The sequence below is a fragment of the Nicotiana tomentosiformis genome, chromosome 8 (genome assembly GCF_000390325.3).
Source record: "Nicotiana tomentosiformis chromosome 8, ASM39032v3, whole genome shotgun sequence".
In the NCBI taxonomy this organism is placed as follows: Eukaryota; Viridiplantae; Streptophyta; class Magnoliopsida; order Solanales; family Solanaceae; genus Nicotiana; species Nicotiana tomentosiformis.
The window spans coordinates 138,928,769-138,954,357 of record NC_090819.1 but is presented as its reverse complement, the minus strand read 5'-3'; the positions used below and the strand labels follow the sequence as shown (position 1 = coordinate 138,954,357).

At 35.8% G+C, this 25,589-nt stretch overlaps 1 protein-coding gene and 1 long non-coding RNA gene across 3 annotated transcripts; both read left to right on the top strand.

The window, feature by feature from the left end:
• The first annotated feature begins 730 nt into the window (after positions 1-730).
• Positions 731-8,387, top strand: LOC104112862 (ABC transporter C family member 10-like). Of its 2 annotated transcripts, none has more exons than XM_009622911.4 (12): positions 731-1,213; positions 2,460-4,492; positions 4,613-4,933; positions 5,007-5,093; positions 5,251-5,838; positions 5,917-6,081; positions 6,176-6,470; positions 6,567-6,781; positions 6,861-7,166; positions 7,273-7,336; positions 7,418-7,657; positions 8,056-8,387. In XM_009622911.4, the coding sequence occupies exons 2-12, from the start codon at positions 2,468-2,470 to the stop codon at positions 8,160-8,162; spliced, it is 4,413 nt and encodes a 1,470-aa protein (XP_009621206.1). In that variant the 5' UTR covers positions 731-1,213; positions 2,460-2,467; the 3' UTR covers positions 8,163-8,387. The 2 variants fall into 2 exon arrangements, with proteins under 2 accessions (XP_009621206.1, XP_009621198.1); XM_009622903.4 differs by having other exon boundaries at positions 2,451-4,492.
• An 8,648-nt stretch (positions 8,388-17,035) lies between these two features.
• LOC108948215 (uncharacterized) lies at positions 17,036-18,960 on the top strand. Its single transcript, XR_001972881.3, has 2 exons — positions 17,036-17,325; positions 18,583-18,960. It is a non-coding gene; the product is annotated as an uncharacterized lncRNA (long non-coding RNA).
• Positions 18,961-25,589: the final 6,629 nt, after the last annotated feature.

Genomic DNA, 25,589 nt, shown 5'->3' with positions numbered 1-25,589 from the left:
TCTCTAACCAAATATTAGAAAATATTTTTCGAAAAAAAAATTTCACTCAACAACCAAACAAGAAAAATAAGTGATAAAACCACTCATTTTTCATGAAAACATTTTCTAGGAAAATATTTTTCATGGCAAATATTTTCCATCGTACCTAACACACCCTTAGTGTTTACATCAAAGCGAATAATTTAACCATCCTAGTTACAAATTAAAGTGAAAATACTTATCACTTAGCTATGGTTAAGTAACAAAAATTTATATGCAAGACATATATCTTAGATTCATTTGTTTAGTGTAAACATTAGGTGCGAGTAAGTTTTTCTCCGCATGGAAGCAAGTATTTTCCAAGCTCACAGTCATGTGAACATGGGCGGAGGGAGAGTAGAATCTACAGGTTCGGCCGAACCCAATAACTTTGGTCCAAACTATATACAGAGTATTTGTCTTAAAAAGTTCATTAAATATGTATAAATTATTATTTTTAGAACCCAGTTACTTAAAAGATTTAGAATCTCGAACCCATAAATTTCAAATCCTTCCTACGACTCTCCCGGCGAATATGCTCTGCATTTTATGGTATCTAATTCTTTGATAAATCATAAAACCACCATTGCTTTTAGGAGAATTTACATACTTAAAGCAAAGAAAGATTTAGACCCCTCTCTCTCTCTTTATTTTAAGCTTCTAAATTTTATTTTTGCCGTTATGGTAAAAGACAAACTTATGCCAATATGCCATCCAAGAGTAGAAAGTAATAAAATTATATAAAGTTGTGGTGGTTAATATTTGTCGGGAAAAATTAACAATGATAGTAACGAAACTTCCCAAGTGAACACTTTTTGCCATATTGTACGAGTTTCCAGTAAATATACTCAAGTTTTCACAATGGTACAAATATATATAGATTTTATACGAACATGGTATTGTCTCAAAATTTATCTTAAAACCAACTTAGCATTTATTGCTTCTGTAGTTGTAGTTGGTTACTTTTTTTTTTTTTTTTTGTTCATGTGCAAATCTCACGTCAGAAATCCATATTTGCATATAATAAGATGCATGGAAATTTATTTATTCAGTTATATATAATTTTAAACGCTGGAGCTATTATATAGTGAACACACAAGTTGCTATACTCTGGTGGAAAATTGGTCGAAATTATGAAGAGCTAAGATTTTTCAGATGACTGTGTTCTGGAGCTGAAAATAACAAAACAAAGAAGGTAAGTTCCAACTTCTGCTTTTATAAGTTTGTTTGAAAATCTGAATTTGCTCCTTAATTTAGCTAGTTCTGCTGACATGTTTTGCTCTTTTTTAAGTTCATGTTAGTTCTGTAAAATTCCATTGCTCAATCTTCTGTTCTTTTGGTGAGCAAATGCAAAAAATAAAGATTCTATTTTGGATTGGCTGTCATTTCAAGTGGCAGCTGTAGAAAAGTGGAGAAAAGGTTAAAATGTCATAGCTCTTCCTGAGTCCAATGATAGGGAATATAACTTTTTGTATAGAAAAATAAAACTCAAATAAGAGAAAAGGAAAAAGAGATTGTGCTTTTGGTTCAGTGGTATAAATGTGAAGGTTAGTGAAATTTAACTATTCAGTGTGACTGTTAAGCAAAAGTGCTGCTACAAGATTGGAGATGATTGTTTGTGAGCTGCTTTCTCTTTATCTTTTTATCTGAAAGTAGGACTATAATTGACTAAGGTAAATGCTCCTTATCTTAACATTTTATTGGATTTTAAATGCCTTGTACATTTAAAGATGCTTTCTCTGTACCTTTAATTGATTAAGCAAAATGCTCTCTATCTTCTGAAGGAAACAACAGCTTTGAAAGAACAATGATTAGCATTTTCAGCTGTTGCCATCTTGCAATTACAATGTGATTCTTTGTTGAAATTATATTTCTTGATAATTATTTAGTCTCCGGGAAATTTTCTTAATATCGAACATGCAATGAACATGAAATATTGTATAGTACTAGACTTAGAGCCCGCTTGGATTGACTTATTTTAAGTACTTTTAAGCCAAAATAGTTTTTAAGCCATTTTGTAGTGTTTGGATAAAGTAAAAAAGTGTTTTTAAGCACTTGTTTTTAAAGCTAAAATGACAAAAATAAGTCAAAAGCAAAAAGCTAGAATTTCTAACTTATGGCTTTTGGCTTAAAAGTCACTTACAACAAGCCCATCCAAACGGGCTCTAAGCTTAAATGGATCGAAATGGTCAGCGAGGAACGGAGGATTCATATAGCCGACTCCACTTGCTTGGGACCGAAGGCATAGTAGTAGTAGTAGTTGCTGTTGTTATGACTTATGAGCATCCAATGAACCTCTCCTGTTATCTTTCTTCTTTTGAAACTCTTACATGATTGCTGCACATTAGTTGATACAGTATCAAGAATCTGATAAATACCCCCACACCCCTCCTCCAAACCATGCCTTTTTTAATTAGTTATTCTTTTTTAAGTTTCATCAGGGATAACCATGGATCTCTGGCTGATTTTCTGTGGGAAATATGAATGTTCTCAGAAAGCCGGAGAGAGTTGTACTTCAGCTTTTACAACTTTCCTTGATTCATCCTCATGCACCAATCACATATTCGTCATTTCTGCGGATATCCTTCTTCTGATGATTCTTGTTTTCCTCTTTTCTACCAAGTTCTCGTCAAGAAAGAGTGTGTCATCCTCTGAATTTCAAGGCAATTCTGTCTTGTCAAGTTGTTCCTACATTGTCAATGGCAGTTTAGCTTTAGCATACTTGTGTTTTGGGACATGGAAAGTTTCACAGAAAATCATCACGGATCAAACTATTCTACCTCTCCTTCAATGGCTGGTGCTGCTGTTACAAGGGCTCGCATGGTTGCTGCTAAGTTTGTTTTCTATCAAGAAACAAGATACTTCTTCACTGGGAAAGTTGTGTCTTTTTCTAGCAAGCTTACTAGTAGGATTTCTTTGCATTTCATCCATGTGGCAAGTAATTGTCAAAAAGGTAGTGCACACAAAATCAGTCTTGGACTTGTTACCACTGCCGGGGGTGATTCTGATGATTGTTTCTGCGTCCAAAGGCCAAAAGAATTTATGCACTTGTGAACCTCTGTTGGGAGAAGGAACCGATGCCTGTGGTAAAGTTGATTCAAAGGAGAATACAACTCCATTTGCCAAAGCTGGAGGTTTTAGCACAATGTCATTTTTCTGGTTGAATGATTTATTGAAGAAGGGAAAGGATAAAACTCTTAATGATGAGGACATTCCAGAATTGAGGCGAGAGGATCAAGCTGGGACATTGTACTCTTTGTTTAAGGAGCAACTAAATAAAAGAAAGCAAAAAAATTCATATACTCGGCCTTCTGTATTTTCAACGATAGTCTTCTGTCAATGGAAAGCCATTGTGGTATCTGGATTCTTCGGTCTGATTAAGACAGTGACGGTGTCAATAGGACCGTTGTTTCTTTATGCCTTCATTGAAGTTGCCAAAGGAAAGGGAGCTTTCAAATATGAAGGTTATGTGCTAGCTGGGGGAATCCTTATCGCCAAATGCATAGAATCATTAGCAGAGAGGCAATGGTTTTTCAGGACTAGATTAATCGGCCTTCAAATTAAATCTTTGCTTACTGCAGCTATATATGATAAGCAACTCCGGCTTTCAAACACTGCTAAGACTACTCATTCATCTGGTGAGATAATAAACTATGCCACGGTTGATACCTATAAGATTGGTGAATTTCCGTATTGGTTTCACCAAATATGGACAACGGCTGTTCAGATATGCATTGCATTAGTCATAATGTATTATGCTGTGGGACTGGCTACCATACCGGCTATACTATTAGTGGTAGCAAGTGTGCTAGGAAATTCTCCAGTGGCCAAATCACAGCACAAGTACTTGACCGGGCTTATGGTTGCGCAAGATAAAATGCTAAGGGCCATAACAGAAGCACTTACTAGTATGAAAGTGTTGAAGTTGTACGCGTGGGAGAAACATTTTAAGAATGCTATTGAAAAGCTAAGAGAAGAAGAATACAAATGGTTATCAGCAGTTCAAATGCAGAAAGGCTATTACCTGGTTTTGTTTTGGTCAACACCAATCATAGTATCTGCAGTTACTTTCTGGTCTTGTTACTTACTCAAGGTCCCCCTGAATACCACTAATGTCTTCACATTCCTTGCCACTTTACGCATTGTTCAGGAACCTATTAGGTCAGTCCCCGATATTCTTGGAGTATTCATAGAAGCGAAAGTCTCCTTCACTCGAATTGAGGAATTTCTCGAGGCTCCTGAGTTGCATAACAGACGTATCGAGAAGAAGTACAAGGAGAAGGAACTTGAGCATTCCATAATTATCAAGTCCAATGGGATATCATGGGATGCGAATTCGCCTAATCCTACAGTGAAAAGTGTAAACCTTCATGTTAAACCAGGGCAAAAGTTAGCAATATGTGGAGAGGTTGGTTCTGGTAAATCAACGCTTTTAGCTGCAATTCTCGGAGAAGTTCCTTTCGTTGATGGCCTGGTAAGCTTTACATTAGCTTCTCATTCTCTTTTAAATTCCAAATTGTTGTGTAATACTTGGATCTCAGCAGAGAAGAGTAGTTTGGTGTTAAACCTGTTTCATTCCCTTCTCCATTTTCAGGTTCAAGTTCACGGAACAGTGGCATACGTTTCTCAGAATGCATGGATTCAGACAGGAACAATAAGGGATAACATTCTTTTTGGTTCCAACATTGATCAACTCAAGTATCAAGAAGTACTTGAAAGGTGTTCTCTTGTCAAGGACCTTGAAATGTTTCCTTTTGGTGACGAAACGATTATTGGAGAAAGAGGTGTTAACCTTAGTGGCGGACAGAAGCAGCGAGTTCAGCTGGCACGTGCACTGTATCAAGATGCAGACATATATCTCTTGGACGATCCATTCAGCGCAGTTGATGCACATACCTCAACCTGTCTGTTTAATGTAAGAACCCTTATCTTTCTGAACTAAAAACTGAAAAGTATTTCGTGAAACTGCTAACTTGGAATATGATCAGGAATATGTCATGGGAGCTCTTTCCGGAAAGACAGTCTTGCTTGTTACTCATCAAGTAGACTTCCTTCCGACATTTGATTCAATATTGGTTAGTAATCTTATTCTGCATATTATCTCATAATTACAAGCTTGATCTCATTTACTATGTATGATATCACATTTATTTCTATGAGTTTGTTTGCCTGACTTTTTCGAACAGTTTGTGCGTAAGTTGTGGATCTAAGAGAGCTTTATTTTGTTAATAGCTAATGTCTGAAGGGAAGATCATACAGTCAGCTTCCTTTGATCAGTTGCTTCTTTCTTGTGAAGAGTTTCAAAACCTCATTAATGCACATGGCGACTCAACAAAAAGTGAGAGTAATGGAGGGTGTTCCCTCAAAGAAACAACCAAAAGCTCCAAAGAAAATATACATCAATTGTGTGCAGAAGAGCAGCTAATAGCAGCTGTCGGTGAGCAGTTGATCAAACAAGAAGAAAGAGAAACAGGATACACGGGTCTTAAGCCTTATAAACAATATGTTGGCCAAAGCAATGGATTTTTCTACCTTCTTTTGGCTATATTATCACACCTCCTATATATGGTTGGGCAGCTTGGACAAAATCTATTGTTAGCTGCTGATTTACAGAGTTCAAGTATCAGCAAATTTAATCTCATCCTAATATACACATCCATAGGATTTGGTATGTCACTAACTTTGTTCCTTAGGTCCTATGCAGTGATTGATTTAGGCCTCAAGTCTTCAAAATCTATTTTTAGTAAGTTAATAACCTCAATATTCCGAGCACCAATGTCATTCTACGACTCAACCCCACTTGGAAGAATACTTAGTCGGGTAAGAAACGACGACCTAAGCTAGCCTACAAACAACGATGCAAAGTTTATATGGAACTAACATAGTCTTCTTTTGCAGTTGTCTTCAGACCTCAGTGTTTTGGATCTTGACATGTCATTTAGATTCAGTCAAGCCTTGGCCTCAACCTTGACCACATACTTCAGCTTAGCAATATTGGCTGCTCTTACCTGGCCAATCTTGATAGTCATTATACCAACGATTTATATGACTGTGATTTTACAGGTGAGGCTATTAACTACATTAAGCTGCAGACGCCGAAAAACTCTATTGATTGCCTACTTAATATTGTAGTTCACTGTTTTATTGTTCTGCACAGAGATTCTATTTTGCTTCAGCAAAGGAACTTATGAGGATTGATGGCACAACTAAGTCATCTGTTGCTAGCCATCTTGCTGAAGCGATATCGGGAGCAATGACCATCAGAGCTTTTGAGGAGGAGGACCGTTTTTGCACAGAATATTTGTACCTTATTGATAGAAATGCCATTGCCTTTTTCCATAGCTTTTCAGCAACCGAGTGGTTGATCCAACGTCTTGAAATACTCTGTGCCATAGTTCTCTCGTCCTCAGCCTTAGCCATGGTCTTGCGTCCCTTCGAAGCTTCTAATTCAGGTAATGAGTTTATCTTATTTTGACCTTAACATTAAATGAAACTAGAACAAAATGAAGTTCAGTTCATATACCAAGACTTTGGCAACTTATTTTCAGGATATATTGGCATGGCTCTATCATATGCTCTTTCGTTAAACGTATTCCTAGTTTCTTCCGTCCAAAACCAATGCATGCTAGAAAATTCCATCATTTCCATAGAAAGATTAGAGCAATACATGCATATTCCCAGCGAACGCCCTGAAATAATAGAAGGCAATAGACCTGCTCCCGGTTGGCCTTCCACCGGTAAAGTTGAGATTGTTGATTTAAAGGTTAGTATCCTAATGCCTGAGCTATTCATACCCCTTTCCTCACTGAAGTAATATAAAGCTTACAGTGTGTATATTTCAGGTCAGATATCAACCCAATGCTCCACTAGTTTTACAAGGCATTAGCTGTATAATTGAAGGTGGATATAAAGTTGGAATTGTAGGCAGGACAGGTAGTGGCAAAACAACTTTTATAAGTGCGTTGTTTCGCTTGGTAGAGCCAACCGAAGGAATGATCATAATAGATGGCCTAAATATTTCAACCATCGGGATTCATGATCTTCGAACTTCTATATCGATCATTCCACAAGATCCAACACTTTTTAGCGGGACTGTTAGATACAATCTTGACCCTTTGTCAGAGCATACTGATCAGGAAATATGGGAGGTAACATATTTTTATATCTATCGCCCTTTTACTATATATCAGATTCAGCACTTCTATCCAAACATGTAATTGCTTAAACGCTTATTTCCCTTGTCATGGGTGCAAGGTTTTGAGGAAATGTCAACTTCGAGACGTTGTTCATCAAAAAGAAGGAAGACTAGACTCCTCAGGTTAGACAAACAACATAACCTGATAATGTGTTGAATCCTCTATGATATGAAAATTATACTAACAATCAGTAATACATACAGTGGCACAAGATGGATCAAACTGGAGCATGGGACAAAGACAATTATTCTGTTTAGGAAGAGCATTATTGAAAAGAAGGAAAATATTAGTGCTTGACGAAGCCACTGCATCAATTGATAATGCAACAGATTCCATAATCCAGAAAACCATAAGGACAGAATTTGAGGACTGCACAGTTATAACAGTAGCACACAGAATCCCAACTGTTATGGACTGCACTATGGTTCTTGCTATAAGTGATGGTAAGGTTCAAGAAAATAACTTCTATATTTTGGGTGTGCTTGGTACGACAGAAGTCATTTTTTAAAAAGTTCTTTTTACGAGTAAGTCATTTTCTAGTGTTTGGTTAACTTCTTTCACTTTTGGGCAGAAACATTTTCCGTCAGAACTGTAACTCTTAACTTCGTGTCCTTATTGTCAGTCTATATTACTCAAAAAATTTATCAAATCTCTAATTTGCTAATATTATTACTAATTTTCAATTTATATTTTTTTGGAAAATCTCTCTCGCTCACCAACCTAATATTGGAGAATATTTTTTTTTTTAATGAAAAATGACTTCAGTTGCATCTAACACACTCATGGTTTCATGTGAATTTACAAAAATATTGAAATGTTTAATTACATTTTTTTTTTACAGGGAAACTGGTAGAATATGATGAACCAATGAATCTTATGAATAAGGAGAGTTCATTATTTAGGCAGCTTGTTAATGAATATTGGACACGTTCTCGAGGGTCGATATGAGTCTGGAACGGAACTCATGAATATGGATTTTAAGTTATATATACGATGTAAATAAATTTTACACTATTAGTGTTGTTAGCCGCTTATAGTGTGTTAAGTATCTGTTTTTCGAGTTACCAATTCATACCTACTAGACATTAATTTACCATTAGCTTTTAACTAAAATAGTGTAAAAAATCTTTACGTTGTGAAAACTGAAAAGGCATGGATTTGAATTTCTCTTCAGTTTACTTTCAAAATTTAGCTATGTAATCATAGGCAAAATATGGTGAAAATCCAATAGGTTGTACATGCTTGTATAATGTATAGTATCATCATCACATCATAAGGGCCATATATACCCATGTATTATCAGAAAATATTTAAATATACCCCTCGTTATACTTTGAGTCTAAATATGCCTTTGTCGTTATACTATTGGTTCAAATATACTCCTTTTTTGTCAAGTTTGTGCAAAATGAACATCTAATCCTATGTGACACTGACATTTGATGAGGTGGATACCACATGTCTTGCTACCTCAGTGCTCCTAACCCCTTTTACCCATCCCTTTTATTTTTTTTCCATCACTAAAATTTTCTTCTCCTCCACCACTATTGTCACCATCATGAAAAACATTATATTTCAATTTTTTGTCATTTATATATGGATTAGGGGCGTTGAGGTGGCATGCCATGTGACATCACCTCATCAAATATCAGTGTCACGTAGGATTGGATGTCTACATTAGACAAACTTAACATAAGAGGGGTATATTTGAACCAATAGTATTGCGACATGGGTATATTTGGACTCAAAGTATAATGAAGGACATATTTAAACATTTTCTCATAGTACAAGGATATATTTGGCTATTTATCATCATCATACTATATTATAAGCATGAAGTCTCAAATTAGAGATTGAAAAACCAAAATACCCCTCAAAAATTGAATGCTCTTTTTAACATTAATAAAGTCAATTAAATTTCTACAAGGATTTGTGTGCCTGTTAGATTTCAATATAAAAGATACTACAAGATGGTATATGACCCCTTTAAACACAATAAAGTAGATTCACCGCATTATTAGCAACTCAAAATATGTTGATGCTTGGAAAGAAAAACGGATGTGTACATTGCCTAAGTAATTGTCCAACTTAGAGGCGTGATTTCTTCGACTTTATCTTTTCAAAAGATGATCTTCCATAAAACTCTTATTTATACCTTAACGTGATTGCCGTTAAGGTATGTATTTACGCTCATTCAACAGCATAATCCCATTGTCCTTGAACCCCTAATCTTTCTTATCTCTCTATAATGTATGGCCTTTATAAAAATATTTGATTTCAATGTATGTGTTGTAATTTAAATCCTCAATTGTAAAGAAACAAAAATGAAAATGATTAAGAACCATTTAATATACAACTCTAGATGATAAGTCTAAACGTACATAGGTCTTTGTAATGTGAAACATTTATGGCATATCAAACTAAGGGCGGACGGTGTCCTCTTCGACTTAGATTTCTTTTTTCTACCATTAGACTCCTAAAACTCAGAAACAAAACGAATTGATGACTCATGCGGATATTCAATCCTATGATATTAATTAATGAATATCTTAAACTCTTAAATTCTGTTGCCGAGCTAAACTGAGACATCCAATATATATATATATATATATATATATATATATATATATATATATTATTCGAGGTGGACTTCCCAGGGCATGGACTTGCTTTGTTTATTTATATTGTGATGAATTTTCGCTGGACATGGATCTTGTCCATATCATTTACATGTGGGGGTAAATTACCCCGGGGCTGGATTGACCTTATACGGTACTGAGGGACTGACTGTCAGTCGATGGGAATATATATACGGGATGGAATATCCCTGGGCTGGATTGGTCATAGATAGTACCGAGTGACCGAATGATTTGTGACCAGTAGTACCAGAAGTCTTTCCGCTCAGATGTCACATTCCTCATATCATGCAGTATTGATCTATTTTGCTCGTACTGAGTTTAACTGTTGAACTTGAAAGCATGCCTATATTTTTGTACCATTATTTATGTATTGGACTGTACCTGCAAAGCTCGTCACTACTTTCAGCCCAGAGGTTAGTCTTGTAACTTATTGAGTTGGTTGTACTCATACTACACTCTACACCTCTTCTGCAGATCCAGGTGCTCCCGGATACGACGGCTGCTAGATTTCAGAGTTATTTACTATGAAGGTAGTTGCTTGACGTCCGCAGACTTGATTCCTTTCCTGTTTAGTTATTGTATTGTTCTATATTTCAGACAGTGATTTTTATCAGTCAGATTTTGTATTCATTTACATGTTCATGTCCTCAGTGACACCGAGTTTTGGGAGTGTTTATATTTGTATTTGTGAGATTTCTTCCGGTGAATTTAATTATTATATTTTCAAATTTAAAAAGATATGGTGGTTCATTGGGATTGTCGGCTTGTCTAGTATTGAGTTAGGCGCCATCACAACATGTGAGATTTTGGGTCGTGACATGGGTTGGCTTTATTATTATATGGATCGGGGTTGCCCGCCTGCAACACGCCTTATAGGCTTTATTATTATACGGATCGGGACTGCTCGCCTGCAGTAGGCCATATCGGCTTTATATCATGTTTGGGCTGAAGGAGCCCCTCCAGAGTCTGTACACACCCCCAGTGAGCGTAGATGATTTTATATATATATATATATATATATATATATATATATATATATATATATATATATATATTCAGGATGGATTTTCTAGGGCATGAACTTGCCTTATTTATTTATATTGTGATGAATTTTTCCTAGACATGGATCTTGTCCGTATCATTAACATGTAGGGGTAAATTACCCCAGGGTTGGATTGGCCTTATACGGTACTGAGAGACTGACTGTCAGTCGATGTGAATATATATACGGGATAGAATATCCCTGGGCTGGATTGGCCATAGACAGTACCGAGTGACCGAATGATTTATGACCAGTAGTACAAGAAGTCTTTCCGCACATATGTCACATTCCTCATATAATGCGGTATTGATCTATTTTGCTCGTACTGAGTTTAACTGTTGAACTTGAAAGCATGCCTACATTTCTGTACCACTGGTGAAAACCCTTACGGGCACTGTAAGGCGACAATGAGTTGAGAGATGAGCAAATGAGAGAGGTTTGCTGGTGAAAATCCTTCGGGGTACTACAAGCCGATTGAGGTTCATGACTTTATAGAGAAATTGAATTATGAAAACCCGGTTTGAAGTATGAAGACATGGCATGAACTGAAATGTGATTAGTTGGATGGATTGGGCTGATCAATCCGAAATGCATGTCATGATCATTGGAGCCATCTGCTTCATTCAGATAAGTCTCTTTTCCATTTTTCTTCAAATAGTCATCTCTGTTCAAATCTTTCCTCTTTATTCCTAATTCTCGAAGTCACTTCGTTTCGTTTTCTTTTGGGTATATTTTTCTAAGTCTCTGTCAAGTTAGTCTTTGTTAAGCAAGCAAGAAAGGACTTTAAAGCCCATTACCAGCTTTTTAATTGCATCAAGCGAGATTCAGCCAAGCACATCACAAGTGACATGATTTAGAATGAGAAATGTGGTGGTAATTGAAGTTCAGGTGGTCAAATGATTCGTGAATTTTGAGAAAATGCAAAGGTTCAACAATTGTCAGAATAAAAGTGACATATAACAAGTTGAGTGTAAGGGATTTAGATTCAGAGGTTTTTTGTGGTCAAGGTTCGATCAAAACATCAAAAAATTCTTTGTTAGCCGAAACAGCTAATCAGAATGAAGCGTGGTAGCGGCAGAAGCAGATACCTTCAGCAAGAATGCCGCAAACTAACCACCACATTTTTAAACTGACGAAATTTTCTTTAAGTGAAACAGGGGCAAGAAATTGTGTTTGTTGTATAGGGATACTCCATAAGGAAAGCATGTTCCAGATAAGTTCAGATTTTCAGGCGCCCACCTGAAAAATGAGGAAAATTATTTCAAGTTTTAAGTCAGTATCAGGCGCCCACCTTGAGAACAGGGGAATTTATTTCAAGATTTAGGTCAGCATCATGCGCCCACCTGGAGAATGAGGGAACTTATTTCAAGATTTAAGTCAGCATCAGGCGCCCACCTGTAAAACGAGGGAATTCATTTCAAGATTTAAGTCAGCATCAGGCGCCCACCTGGAGAACGAGGGAATTCATTTCAATTTTAAGTCAGCATCAGGCACCGACCTGGAGAACGAGGGAATTTATTTTAAGATTTAGGTCAGCATCGGGCGCCCACCTGGGAGAATGAGGGAACTTATTTCAAGATTTAAGTCAGCATCAGGCGCCCACCGGCGCCCACCTGGAGAACGAGGGAATTTATTTCAAGATTTAAGTCAACATCAGGCGCCCACCTGGAGAACGAGGGAATTCATTTCAAGATTTAAGTCAGCATCATGCGCCCATCTGAAAAATGAGGGAATTCATTTCAAGTTTCAAGTCAGCATAAGGCGCCCACCTGGAGAATGAGGGAATTTATTTCAAGATTTAGGTCAGCATCAGGCGCCCATCTGGAGAACAAGGGAATTTATTTTAAGATTTAAGTCAGCATCAGGCGCCCACCTGGAGAACGTGACTTCCAAGTTTCAAGTCAGCATCAGGCGCCCACCTGGAGAATGAGGGAATTTATTTTAAGATTTAGGTCAACATCAGGCGCCCACCTGGAGAACGAGGGAATTTATTTCAAGTTTCAAGTCAGCATCAGACATCCATCTGGAGAATGAGGGAATTTATTTCAAGATTTAGGTCAGCATCAGGCGCCCACCTGGAGACAAAAGAGAAAAATAATCAAAGAAGGGTCATTCACCTTAAAGGTTCTTAATAAGTGTTAGCTTAAGGAGGCTAGTTGTCCAAGGAAAGGAAGAGGGGCTTGGTTCCTCGGGTAAAGATCAAAATGTAGATCATCAATATGAGATCACACCAAAATTTTACAATTCTTTGAATTAGAAGATACAATTAGTACTATGAGCAATGAGAATATGTAGAACATCATATAAGACTATGTAGCAATTTTGTGATTTTATTGTTATAGTTGATAAAGTCTAGTGACTGCACGTGGAACTAACAAATTATAGTTTTTCAAGACGGATGAAACTGGAGCCCGAGACAATGATAACTAATAGACTGCACGGTTATAATAGTAACCCACACAATTCCAACAGTTGTGGATTACACAAAAGTTCTAGCACTAAGTGATGGTGGGCTTTTATATTATTCCAATAACTGTTATACCTCCAATTATAATATGGGACAAAGGGAATATCTATTTCATAACATATTGTAGCTTATAATTTGAACATTACAGGGGAATTGTGTGAATTTGATGAGCCAAAGAAGTTAAACAAAGAGATCATTATTTGGTGAAATAGTACGGGCTAGCCAGTTTTTGGACCGGTAATCAAAAAATAACTAATGTTTTTAAAGTTATTGAAAAATAGTCATTGTTTTACTAAAATACGGAAAGTTCAAATATAATATGCGGGATTATGGAGCTCCTGCGCATATTATGTTGGAACTCCAGCACACGGAAAGTTCCAGCATAATATGCTGGATTATGGAACTCATACGTATAAACTTCCCGTATATTATGTTAGAATTCCAACACATTATGTTGGAAGCTCATATGTAAAAATTTCGAACTTCAGCATATTATGTTTTGGAATATTTTCAGATTTTTAAGGGTGTTTTTGTTCAGATTTTATCTTTACATGTGACTAAATTTTAATTATTTTAAAACTGTGGCTATTTTTCAATTACTAGTTGTAAATCTGACTATTTTTTATTTTTTCCTCATTATTTGGAAAGGTTGTTAAAGACTACCAGGCTTGTGTAGAAAAGTGAATGGACTAGAGATTTTTTTAAAAGTATTAATCTAAATATCCGCTGCCTAACTATTTATATAAAAAATGACCGAAAAATTTATAATCCATGTATATTATATGTATTATCATGTATAATTAGTATATAATCTAAGTATATTGATTAGGAAATATAAACATTGAATCTTGATGGTTATTTGTGTAAAGATTGTCGTTTATTTTTTTTCTTATTACATTGGTGGAGGGGGCAAGGAAGGGGAATTGCTATACTATTAATGTGGTTTGAAACCTATGCCTCAATTGTGGATTACATGGAGCTCACCAGGTGAGGCGATCTAGCTCTTAACTCCGACTAGAAAACTTTGGTATTACATCTAGGTTAATTCTTGACTTACTTAAAATTTAGGCATGATTTATGTTAATTTTCCCGCCACCACCTAATTTAACTAGAATAAAGAAGGAAGGTAATGAATAAGACAGTACTGCTTAAACTTTCGATCCATAAATTATGGGAAATTACGACTAGTTATGCCCCAGTAAGTAAGTTATTATAAAAATTGGCTAATTCATAAAATATTATCAATATTAGCAAAATGCTATCAATATTAGCCAATTAACTATTTATAGCTAAAAAAGGTCAAATGTTTGCTCTTTTTTGAGTGTGTTGTTTGAATAGATTGGGTACATCTTAAGAAGTTTGAATCTCATTTTTAGGATGATTTTGTGGATTTTGAGGAAGTTTGAATTGAAAATTCGAAGTAGAAAATAAATATGAAATTGAATCTTAGATTTGAGATGATTTGGTGGAGTTTTGAGGTGGTTTAAATTGAAATTTCGAAGTAGAAAATGAATATGAAAAAGATGATATATGTATCACACTGTGTATTATTTGTATATCACATGCTTATCATATGAGTATCAAATGTGTATAACATGTATATGCTTGTATACCTGTATGTGAGATGCATGCGTCTCAGAAGAATTTTTTAAACTCGATTTTAACTATGAATTTTGATACCAAATCAGTCCAAATCACCTCCAATCTTGTTTAAATCTTGTATATCGTCTCATCTATATGTTTTCACCGAATTGCAGCTATACCCTTGAAACAAATCCTTTTTTGCCTATTTTTTTAATATTGTATATTGTTGACAATAAATTCTAACTCCAAGCTAGTTTAATTTACTTTCAAACTTTCTCAAATTTTGTATATTGTCTTATCTATGCGTTTTCGACGAATCGCAACAATACCTATGGGAAAAAAATCATTTTTGGCCTATGTTTTCTGAATGTTATATATCATTGGTACTTTTTTTGGTTGCTTTTAGTAGCATAACTAAAATGGCTAGTTGTTGGTAAATAATATCTTTTTGGGTATATTTCTATAAGATTCCCAATGTATGGACAAAATTATTTTCTTGAACTTGAAAGCTATTGATTTAATTGGAAAATAATTTCTTTTTTGGGTATATTTCTATAAGATTCCTAATGACTATCATCCTTTTACTTTCAGATTCAACATTTTTATCTAAACATATAACTGTTTATCTAAATATACTTGTAGATTTAATAGATTTCTCAATACAAATACAAGGTTCGGGTAAAAATTACTGGATTCTCGAGAATCCATATCCAATACTGTAGATACGCCCCTGGGTAGAAGCATTTTTCGTCGAAACTGTCTCAACTCTTAACTCCTTGTTACTGTTCGAATCACCAATTATACATTATTGTCAATATTTAATACTCAAAAATTTCATCAAACAATTCTCTAATTTGCTAATATTATTATTATTATTATTATTATTATTATTATTATTTTTAATATATATTTTTTCTGAAAAATATATTTCACTCACCAACCTAATATTGAAAAATATCTTCTTTTTTTTTTAAATGCAAAATGACTTTTAGTCACATTAATACACTCTTCATTAAAGAATGTTAAATATGATTTATGTGAAGTTACAATAATATTGAAATGTTCGATTACATTTTTTTGTACAGGAAGTCGGTAGAGTATGATGAGCCAATGAAACTCATGAATAAGGAAAGTTCATTATTTAGGCTGCTTGTTAATGAATATTAGCCACGCTCTTAAGAGTTCAATGGAATTCACGAATAAGAATTTAAGTTATATAAACGTAAAATAAAATTACATTTCTATGCAGTTAGCCGCCACTTATAGCGAGTTAATTATCTATTTTTTCGGTTATCAATTCATGTGAGCACGTGATTTTTGCCCGACTAAAATTACTCCTAAAAAAATCAAAAATAGATCTTTCTAAATTATTTTTCGTTTTTATAGAAATTTAGGATTGTTTTGGTTAATTTTGTTTGCATTTAGTTGATTATTTAATATTTAAAATTATGAAAAATACCAAAAATATATAAAATATTTATTTCATAGAATCTTAGATTTAATTGCATATTAGGATTTAATTTCATGAGTTAATTGCATTATTAAACGAAAAATCACAAAAAATATGGGTTATTTTTACGTTTTAGCTTTTAATTACAAATTAGTAATTTTGCTTTCATTAGTTTAAATTAATTAATTATTTAAATGGTAAAATAGATAACTAAGTTTATTTCTATAAATTAGATTTAAATTAGGATTTAATTTAGGTTTAAATTAATAGAACTTTAAATTAAAGGAAAAGAAAGAGAAAAACAAACAAAGAAAAGGGGTTGTATTTGTATTGGGCCTTTCTTAAGGAAGCCCAATTACTAAAGATCCCCCTGAAACCCTCGCGGCCCAGGTCCAACGTCCCCCCAATCCGGTCCAGCTTCCCCCGAGACCAAACGACATCGTTTGCTTTTAATTCAATCTCAGTCGTTGATTAATCTGAGTTCCAACGGTTGGGAACTCCTCTCCATTTCCCATTTAAGTGTCCAAACACCCCCCCTCCCAAACCTTAGAGATCCCTTTCATTCTTTCATCTCCCTCCCCTCTAAGCCTAACCCTAGCCGCCTCAAATCCCCACACCCCACTGGCCGGCGGCTGGCCTCCAAACCCTCCCAAATTCACACCCCACACTCCTCACCTCATCCTCAATCCAAATCTACCTTCAATTTTCCTAAAAAATACCACGCAAAATCCTCGAATTTATATCTAAAAAAGGGCCAGAAAACCCAGTTTAGTTCTTTCCGATTCCTTCATCAAGTTCAAGCTGTTTTGAGTTGAAATTATTTGTTCTTGTCAAGAACAATTAATTAATGTAAGTTTTAGTTCATTACGGAATCATCAGAATCCGGTCGAGCCTCTTGTTTCGCTTCAAGATGGGTCGTTTTTCTTTACTAGGTACATCCTTGCACTCTTTATCTTGTTTTGTTATTTTGTTTGCTTTAAGAAAGATTAAAAAAAGAAGAGAAGAACAGTGTGTTTCAGGTGTTTAATCAAAACTTATTTTATGAACGTTTATCTCAGTTCAATTAGTTTAGCTTAGTAATTAGTTAATTAACAGTAGATTAACATTTTGGCTATTTGTTTTAAGTCGCGGCATATCCGTTTTATTTTAAGGGTTTACGTGATTTCAACAGCTCAATTGCATGCTAATTAGTCTTAATTATTGAGTTAATTAGATTAATTTTGCTTCTTTGTTTATTGGGACTGATTTACATGATTTTCTTTCTGCTATGATTCATTTATAATTAATAGGAGTTAAAGGGTCAAAGAGATTTGGAAAATTAGGGAATCTGATTTGTTTGTTGGGGAAGTCTCTAGAAGGGACTAAAATGCATTTTTAAAAATCAGAGTTCATTTCAAATTGGGGTCACAAGAAATAATTTTCAGAAGTTAAAGGGTAAGAAATAAAAAGAACTATTTAGAAACAAGAACAACTGTCCAAATTCAGTTTTGAAAGATGCTATTCTCCTAAATTTTAGGGAGGGGCTGACACATTCTGTTTTTTTGGGGACTCTTTCTCATTCTCTTTGATTGCACACACATAGCCTATATAATAGGACTCATTCTGCATTTTGAAGGGAGAGTTTTTTGACACGCAAGAGAGTCCTAAAAAATTCCAAGACTCTTTCTCCTCATTTCCAATCTGATCTCCTTCTTTTTAAGTTCAAAGCTAGAAAACAAAAGAAAAATTCAGGCTGTGGTTCTTTTCATTTGCTACTATTTTTTTTTGCTGGGATTCATGGTTTGAGTTTGAAGCTGCTGTGGTTTTGGTTTTTCTGCTTTGTGTTCTTGCTGCTGTTTCTTCTCAGAATTTCAGAGACTTATTTTCTCTTCTACTTACTTTTGCTGCTTTAAGGTACGCATTGATAAACTTTGTATGATTCTGAGCTTAGCACAATCAATTTGAGCTTGAAATCTGTGAAATTTAGATGGTCGTTGTGCTTACATGATGTTATGTATCTTCTTGCGAAATGTTCTAAGTGTTTGAATGGCTTGAATTGACATTGGCTCACCTCTGACCTGTTCACTGATGTTATGAATGTCCTCAAGCACATGTATTACTATTAGTTTCTATTATTGGCATCTCCATATCATAATTTGTTGATCATGAATTCTAATCTAAATAGACTTCCTAATGGTTTGCTAAGACAGCATGTCAAGCTATTTGTGAAGGATTAATAATGTTATGTCATGGCTTCAACTTATGGGTCTGGCCATCAATAGGCCAGATCTGTGAGTCTCAAACCCCAATCAAGCCATTTTGAAATCTCGTAAGCTATTGTTCGTCAAATTGACAAGCGTTGTGGATGAAATCGAAGGTTATAGTTATTATAGCATTTCATCAAGTGTAGTAAACTCAATCAGTCAGGATTATGTAATTTTATTTTTTATTATAGTTGTAATTTAGTTGAAAATTCACTTAGTTGCAATTTGAAGTTCCCTTTATATGTGTAGTTCAACTTTAATTCCTGAATATTGGTTTGATAAAAATTTGTATTATTAATGTTTAAGCATGCTGTTTTATTTTTCTATCATTGGTAATAGAGACCAACGGATATTTAGTGAATATAGCACTTGGTGAAAGATCTGTTTGAGGTGTATATGTACAGATTTTCAGTCACAATTTTGAATTCGTTTGAATGCTAAAAGCAGTTGTTTGAGCAGTAAACTTTAAGACAAAGTAGACTGAAATTTGAATCACAAGAGCTTAAGGGCATGAGTAATTCATTAGGAAATTATTTGTATAATTGGAACCATTGTACTAGTGCTTTTCTTCTTCAATGTAGCTTATTACGTTTTGAGATATGAACTTAGCTGACTTGGTGTTATAAATTGATTTGGTAAAGTGTCTGATTAATTCTGTGCAATTATTGCCACACAAATAAGTCTAGGCCACCGTAGTAATAGGGAAATAATTGGGACTATGAGGTACTTTATAAAACTGGACCTGGGCCGAAATTCAAGTCTGTTTGACACCATCAATAATTGATTCAGCGTCAATTATTTGTTCATAGGATGGCCCATTTTCCTTTTAAAGGTAAATGTCTATCAATCATCGGAAACCTCCAACAACATAGATTTAATTAAATCTTCTAGCACTCATTAGTTGAAATGTACACTTCTTCCACACTCTTATACATGATTCATTGCCTCACATTAATATCAAATCCTAGGAAAATAGTTAATTCATGAACACCCATAGAAATTCTTTTAGGCACACATTTAATCTATTATCGTAATTGTGTACACGTTCACGTGACGTGATTATGATTTTTTCAAATAAATCAAAGTACGCGTTCGCGCGACTTTGGCCGAACAATCTTAATAAAATATTATTAATTGTGTACGCGTATGTGTGACATGATTTTTAGCATACCAAACAAACAGATTCACACACACGTGGTTCGTTTTCATGATAATTCCATAATGCCATAATCAAGTAATTTAAAAGCGGTAAAAGATAAAACGCACATAGGTTTCAAAACATGTAATTAAATAATTTAATTAAGTCAAGTATGATTAAAGAGACCGTGCTAATATCACGGAATCCGGGAGTGCCTAACACCTTCTCTCGGGTTAATAAAATTCCTTACCCGGTCTTTTGATTTTCGCAGACTTTAAACAGAGTCAAATTTTCTCGATTTGAGATTTAAAATAAACCGGTGACTTGGGACACCATAAATTATCCCAAGTGGTGACTCTGAATAAATAAATAATCCTATTTCGATTAATGCTACTTAAATTGGAAAAACCCCTATCCCCTCGAGAAAAAAGAGGTGTGATAATTCTTACCGAATAGACAGTAAATCTATAGTTAGCTTTTAATTAAGATAGTATAAAAAGTAATTGTCTTTATAGTTTTAGAGCATAAAATTCACCGTAAAGTTATTTTGTATGATCTATAGGTAACGACCGTGAAATCAGCCACAGATACTTGCATCATGGTAGGTTGCTTAAAACAGACTCCCTTGGAGTGCGGCCTTTCCTTAACCACGAGATGCTTTGTTTACGAGGCTGCTATTTATTATATGTTCTTGGGAGAAAGTTTCAGACGTAACAAATTCCTTAATTATATAATGCTATAATACAAAAAAGATCTAAATTATGTATACACTTACAGCAGAGATTTATTTTACACTACGGGTGTATTTGGTACGAAGGAAAATATTTTTCAATTTTTCCATGTTTGATGGCTTAAATGCTTTGAAAAATATTTTCTTTATGAACTCATTTTCTCCAATTGGAGAAAAATATTTTTTTTTATTAAAATAAAAGAACATTTTTCAAAACTCTTCTTCAACCTTCCCAACCCTATTCCCCATCCTCAGCAACTCCCCCACGACCGCCACCCCACCCCTACCCCACCGCACCACAACACCGACCCTTCCCCAACCCTGTCCCACTGTCACAGCCCGAAATTCCCACCTTCGGACCGTGATAGCGCCTAACATTTCACTTGCTAGGCAAGCCAATGTTAAAAATAATATTAGCCATTTTAAAATAATTTTTAAATTTATTAATAATAAATAAACAAATACGGAAGAAAGGTCTGAAATATAGTGAATAATCCATAAAAATAACGGCGTCTAAATACCATCGCAGAATTAGTGTCACAAGTGCACGGGTTTCTAAAATAATAAAAATAAAGGTCTCAAAAAAATAAAGTTGTCTTGAAATAAACACACAGCTAAGGTACAATAGACGGGGACTTCAGAACTGTGAATGTCGTGCAGTTATACCTCAAGTCTCCTCTGAGTAGCTGAAATCCGAGCAAGTCTTTGGTACGCCGCTGGGACCAACTCCGAAATCTGCACAAGAAGTGCAGAGTGTAGTATCAGTACAACCGACCCCATGTACTGGTAAGTGTTGAGCCTAACCTCGACGAAGTAGTGACGAGGCTAAGGCGGTTCACTTACATTAACCTATACGCAATATTAGTAACAATATCAATAATAGAAATAAATCAAGTAACTCATTTATAATTGTTGAAGCGGCATGCAACGCGATCCTCAAATATTGATTTTTCAACAAGTCTGTTGTGCGCGTGCAACCCGATCCTCCAATATTAACTTTTAAACAAGTCAGTTGCGGCGTGCAACCTGATCCTCCAATATGGACTTTTAGGAATTCAAGAATTAATATTTTTTAAGGAATAAGAAAGAAATAATTATTATAACAATTAATTCGTGTCTTAGAACAATTTATGATTTTCAAATAATTATGCAAATAATTAATTTGATGACGTATAGACACTCGTCACCTCGCTTATACGTCGTTCACATGCATTTCACATAACAAATAATTTAAGGATTCTATTCTCTCAAGTCAAGGTTAACCACGACACTTACCTCGCTATGCAAATTTCAATAAATTACTCGACCACAATTTTTCCTTTTAAATTTATCTCCAAAAGCTTCAAATCTATTCACAAATAATTCGTTATACTCAATACAAATCGTAGGAATTAATTCCATATGAATTTATTAATTTTCCGGATAAAAATCTGAAATTTACTTTAAAAATTGACAGTGAGGCCCACATCTCAAATCTCGGAAAAACTTACGAAATCCGAACACCCATTCCGAGACGAGTCCAACCATACAAAAAATATCAAATTCCAACATCGGATTGACCTTCGAATCTTCGTTTTACATTTTTGGAAGGTTTTGTAAAAATCTGACCCCCCCCCCCCCATAAATTCATGGATTCATGATGTAAATGAGTATGGAATCATGAAATATAATTAGTATAGGATAAGGAACACTTACCCCAATTTTTCCCCGTGAAAATCGCCCAAAAATCACCTAAATCCAGCTCCCAAAACTCAAAAATGAGCAAAATGACTAAACTCTCCGCTTTATGGGGTTTCTAGCATTTTTTAGCGCCACAGGTAGCGTGGGGCGCTGTCTGTGGCGCACTTTCCAAAACAACAATAATTCCCAGCGCCAGGGCTAGCTCCCCACGCTACCCTGGGCGCGGGCGGCTACGAAAAATCTTTCCCGACACGAAAATGGGCATAACTCTCTCATACGATATCCGAATTCGACGATTCTTTTTGCTATGGCTCCAAAATTTCAATACGGATCTAATGCTTCCATAAAAACTGAATTTGGAATTCATTTGATTAATGGGATGCCACTTATTCTTGAAAAAACGACATCAAACGTTCTTGAAATGCCAAAATTAAATTCCGTTGACCACCCGAAATCCACCCGAGATCCTAGGAATCTCAACCAAATATACCAACAAGTTCTAAAATATTATACAGACTTACTCGGGGTCTCATATCACGTCAAACGACGCTGAAATTATAATAGACACCTCGATTCGATCTTTTGAGTTTCCAAACTTTTCAATTTACAAATCTTGTGCCAAAACATGTTAAATGAATCCGGAATGACTTTAAATTTGGCACACAAGTCATAAAAGACATAACGGAGCTATTTCAATTTTTCGAATCGGATTTCGACCCCGATATCAAAAAGTTAACCCCGTGGTCAAACTTGATAATCTTTAGCCTTTAAATTGCTAGTTCCGTTAAATGATCATAACTTAAGCTAGGGACCTCCAAATTAAATTTCGGGTATACGCCCAAGTCCCAAATCACGATACGGAGCTACCAGAACTCTCAAAACACTGATCCAGTTCCGTTTGCTAAAAATATTGACCAAAGTCAACTCACTTGAATTTTAAAACCCTATTTCATATTTTAATTAATTGTTCATACGAAAACTTTTCATAAAATTTTACGGGCTGTGCACGCAAGTCGAGTAGGAATAAATGGTGCTTTTTGAGGTTTTAGAACACAGAATTACTTATTAAATTTAAAGATGACATTTTGGGTCATCACATTCACCACCTCTAAAACAAACGTTCGTCCTCGAAAGGAGTTAGAAAACAAAGTATATGAGTTGAAGAAAAAGTGTGGATATTTACTTCGCATGTCCGACTCGGACTACCAGGTAAATGCCTCTACCGACTAACCTCTCCATTGCACCCGAATTGAAGGATAACTCTTAGACCTCAACTGTCGGACCTGTCGGGCTAGAATAACCATCGGCTCCTCCTCGTAAGTCAAATCTTTGTCCAATTGGACTGAGCTGAAATCTAACACATGGGACGGATCATCATGATATTTTCGGAGCATAGACACCTGGAACACCGGATGAACTGCTGATAAAGTAAGTGGTAATGCAAGCCTATAGGCTACTTCACCCACCCTTTCAAGAATTTCAAAGGGTCCAATATACCTAGGGCTCAACTTGCCCTTCTTTCCGAACCTCATTACACCTTTCATAGGTGAATCCCAGAGCAATATTCGTTCTCCAACCACGAATGCAATATCACGAACTTTACGGTTGGCATAACTCTTTTTCCTAGATTGAGCTGTGCGAAGTCGATCCTGAATAATCTTAACCTTATCCAAGGCATCCTGTACCAAATTGGTACCCAACAACCGAGCCTCTCCCGGTTCAAACCAACCAACTGGCGATCGGCATCGCCTTCCGTATAATGCCTCATATGGAGCCATCTGAATGCTCGACTGGTAGCTATTATTATAAGCAAACTCCGCAAGTGGCAAAAAATGATCCCAAGAACCTCCAAAGTCTATAACACAAACGCGAAGCATATCTTCCAATATTTGAATAATGCGCTCTGTCTGTCCGTCAGTCTGGATGAAATGCTGTACTCAACTCCACCCGCGTGCCTAACTTACGCTGTACAGCCCTCCAGAAATGTGAGGTAAACTGCGAACCTCAATCTGAAATAATAGACACAGGCACACCGTGAAGGCGGACAATCTTACGAATGTAAATTTCAGCTAACCTCTCTGAAGAATAGGTGACTGCCACTGGAATGAAATGGGATGACTTGGTCAACCTGTCCACAATGACCCAAACTGCGTCAAATTTCTCTGAGTCCGTGGGGGCCCAACAACAAAATCCATTGTGATACGCTCCTACTTCCACTTAGGAATTTCTAACTTCTGAAACAAACCACCAGGTCTCTGATGCTCGTACTTAACTTGCTGACAATTCAGACACTGAGTTACATGTGAAACTATATCCTTTTTCATTCTCCTCCACCAATAATGTTGCCGCAAATCTTGACACATTTTTGTGGTACCTGGATGAATAGAATACGTGGAACTGTGTGCCTCTTCAAGAATTAATTCACTAAGCCCATCCACATTAGGCACACAAATACGACCCGGCATTCGCCGAGTTCTATCTTCCCCCAAAACAACCCGTTTGGCATCACCGTGTCGCACCGTGTCCTTAAGGACAAGTAAGTGAGGATCATCATACTCCCTCTCTCTGATGCGCTCATATAAAGAAGACCGAGCGACTGTACAAGCTAGAACCCAACTGGGTTCTGAAACATCTAACCTCACGAACTGATTAGCCAAAGTCTGAACATCTGCAACTAATGGACTCTCACAAACCGGAATATACGCAAGACTGCCCATACTCACAACCTTTCTACTCAAAGCATCGGCCGCCACATTGGCCTTTCCGGGGTGATACAAAATGGTGATATTATAGTCTTTCAACAACTCCAACCATCTCCTCTGCCTCAAATTAAGATATTTTTGTTTGAACAGATACTGAAGGCTGCGATGATCAGTAAATACCTCACATAAGACACCGTAGAGGTAATGCCTCCAATCTTCAGCGCATGAACCATTGCTGCCAATTCTAAGTCATGGACAGGATAATTCTTCTTATGAACTTTCTACTGCCGCGTCGCATATGCAATTACCTTGCCATCTTGCATTAATACTGCACCAAGCCCAATGTGAGATGCGTCACAATATACCATATGCGATCCCGAACCTGTGGGTAATACAGACACTGGCGCCTTAGTCAAAGCGGTCTTGAGCTTCTGAAAGCTCAACTCACACTCGCCTGACCATCTGAATGGGACACCTTTCTGGGTTAATCTGGTCTTAATAGTTGTTCATAATCAATTACAGAACCGTCAATTAACTTCATGTTAACAAAAATCTCGTTTCAAACCTTCACAATACTAATAACGAGATGCGAGGCATGAAGACCTCATAATTATTTACCCGAATTAACGAGTCACATTTAACGTCACCTGGGCGGGCACCTCCTCGTAGGTTACAACTCAATATTACAACACGAATTTGGCAA

Coding starts and splice junctions, on each gene's coding strand:
- LOC104112862 (XM_009622911.4), top strand. CDS start 2,468: ATGGATCTCTGGCTGATTTTCTGTGGGAAATATGAATGTTCTCAGAAA. Junction 4,493..4,612: donor TTCCTTTCGTTGATGGCCTG/GTAAGCTTTACA, acceptor CTCCATTTTCAG/GTTCAAGTTCACGGAACAGT. Junction 6,782..6,860: donor TTGAGATTGTTGATTTAAAG/GTTAGTATCCTA, acceptor TGTATATTTCAG/GTCAGATATCAACCCAATGC.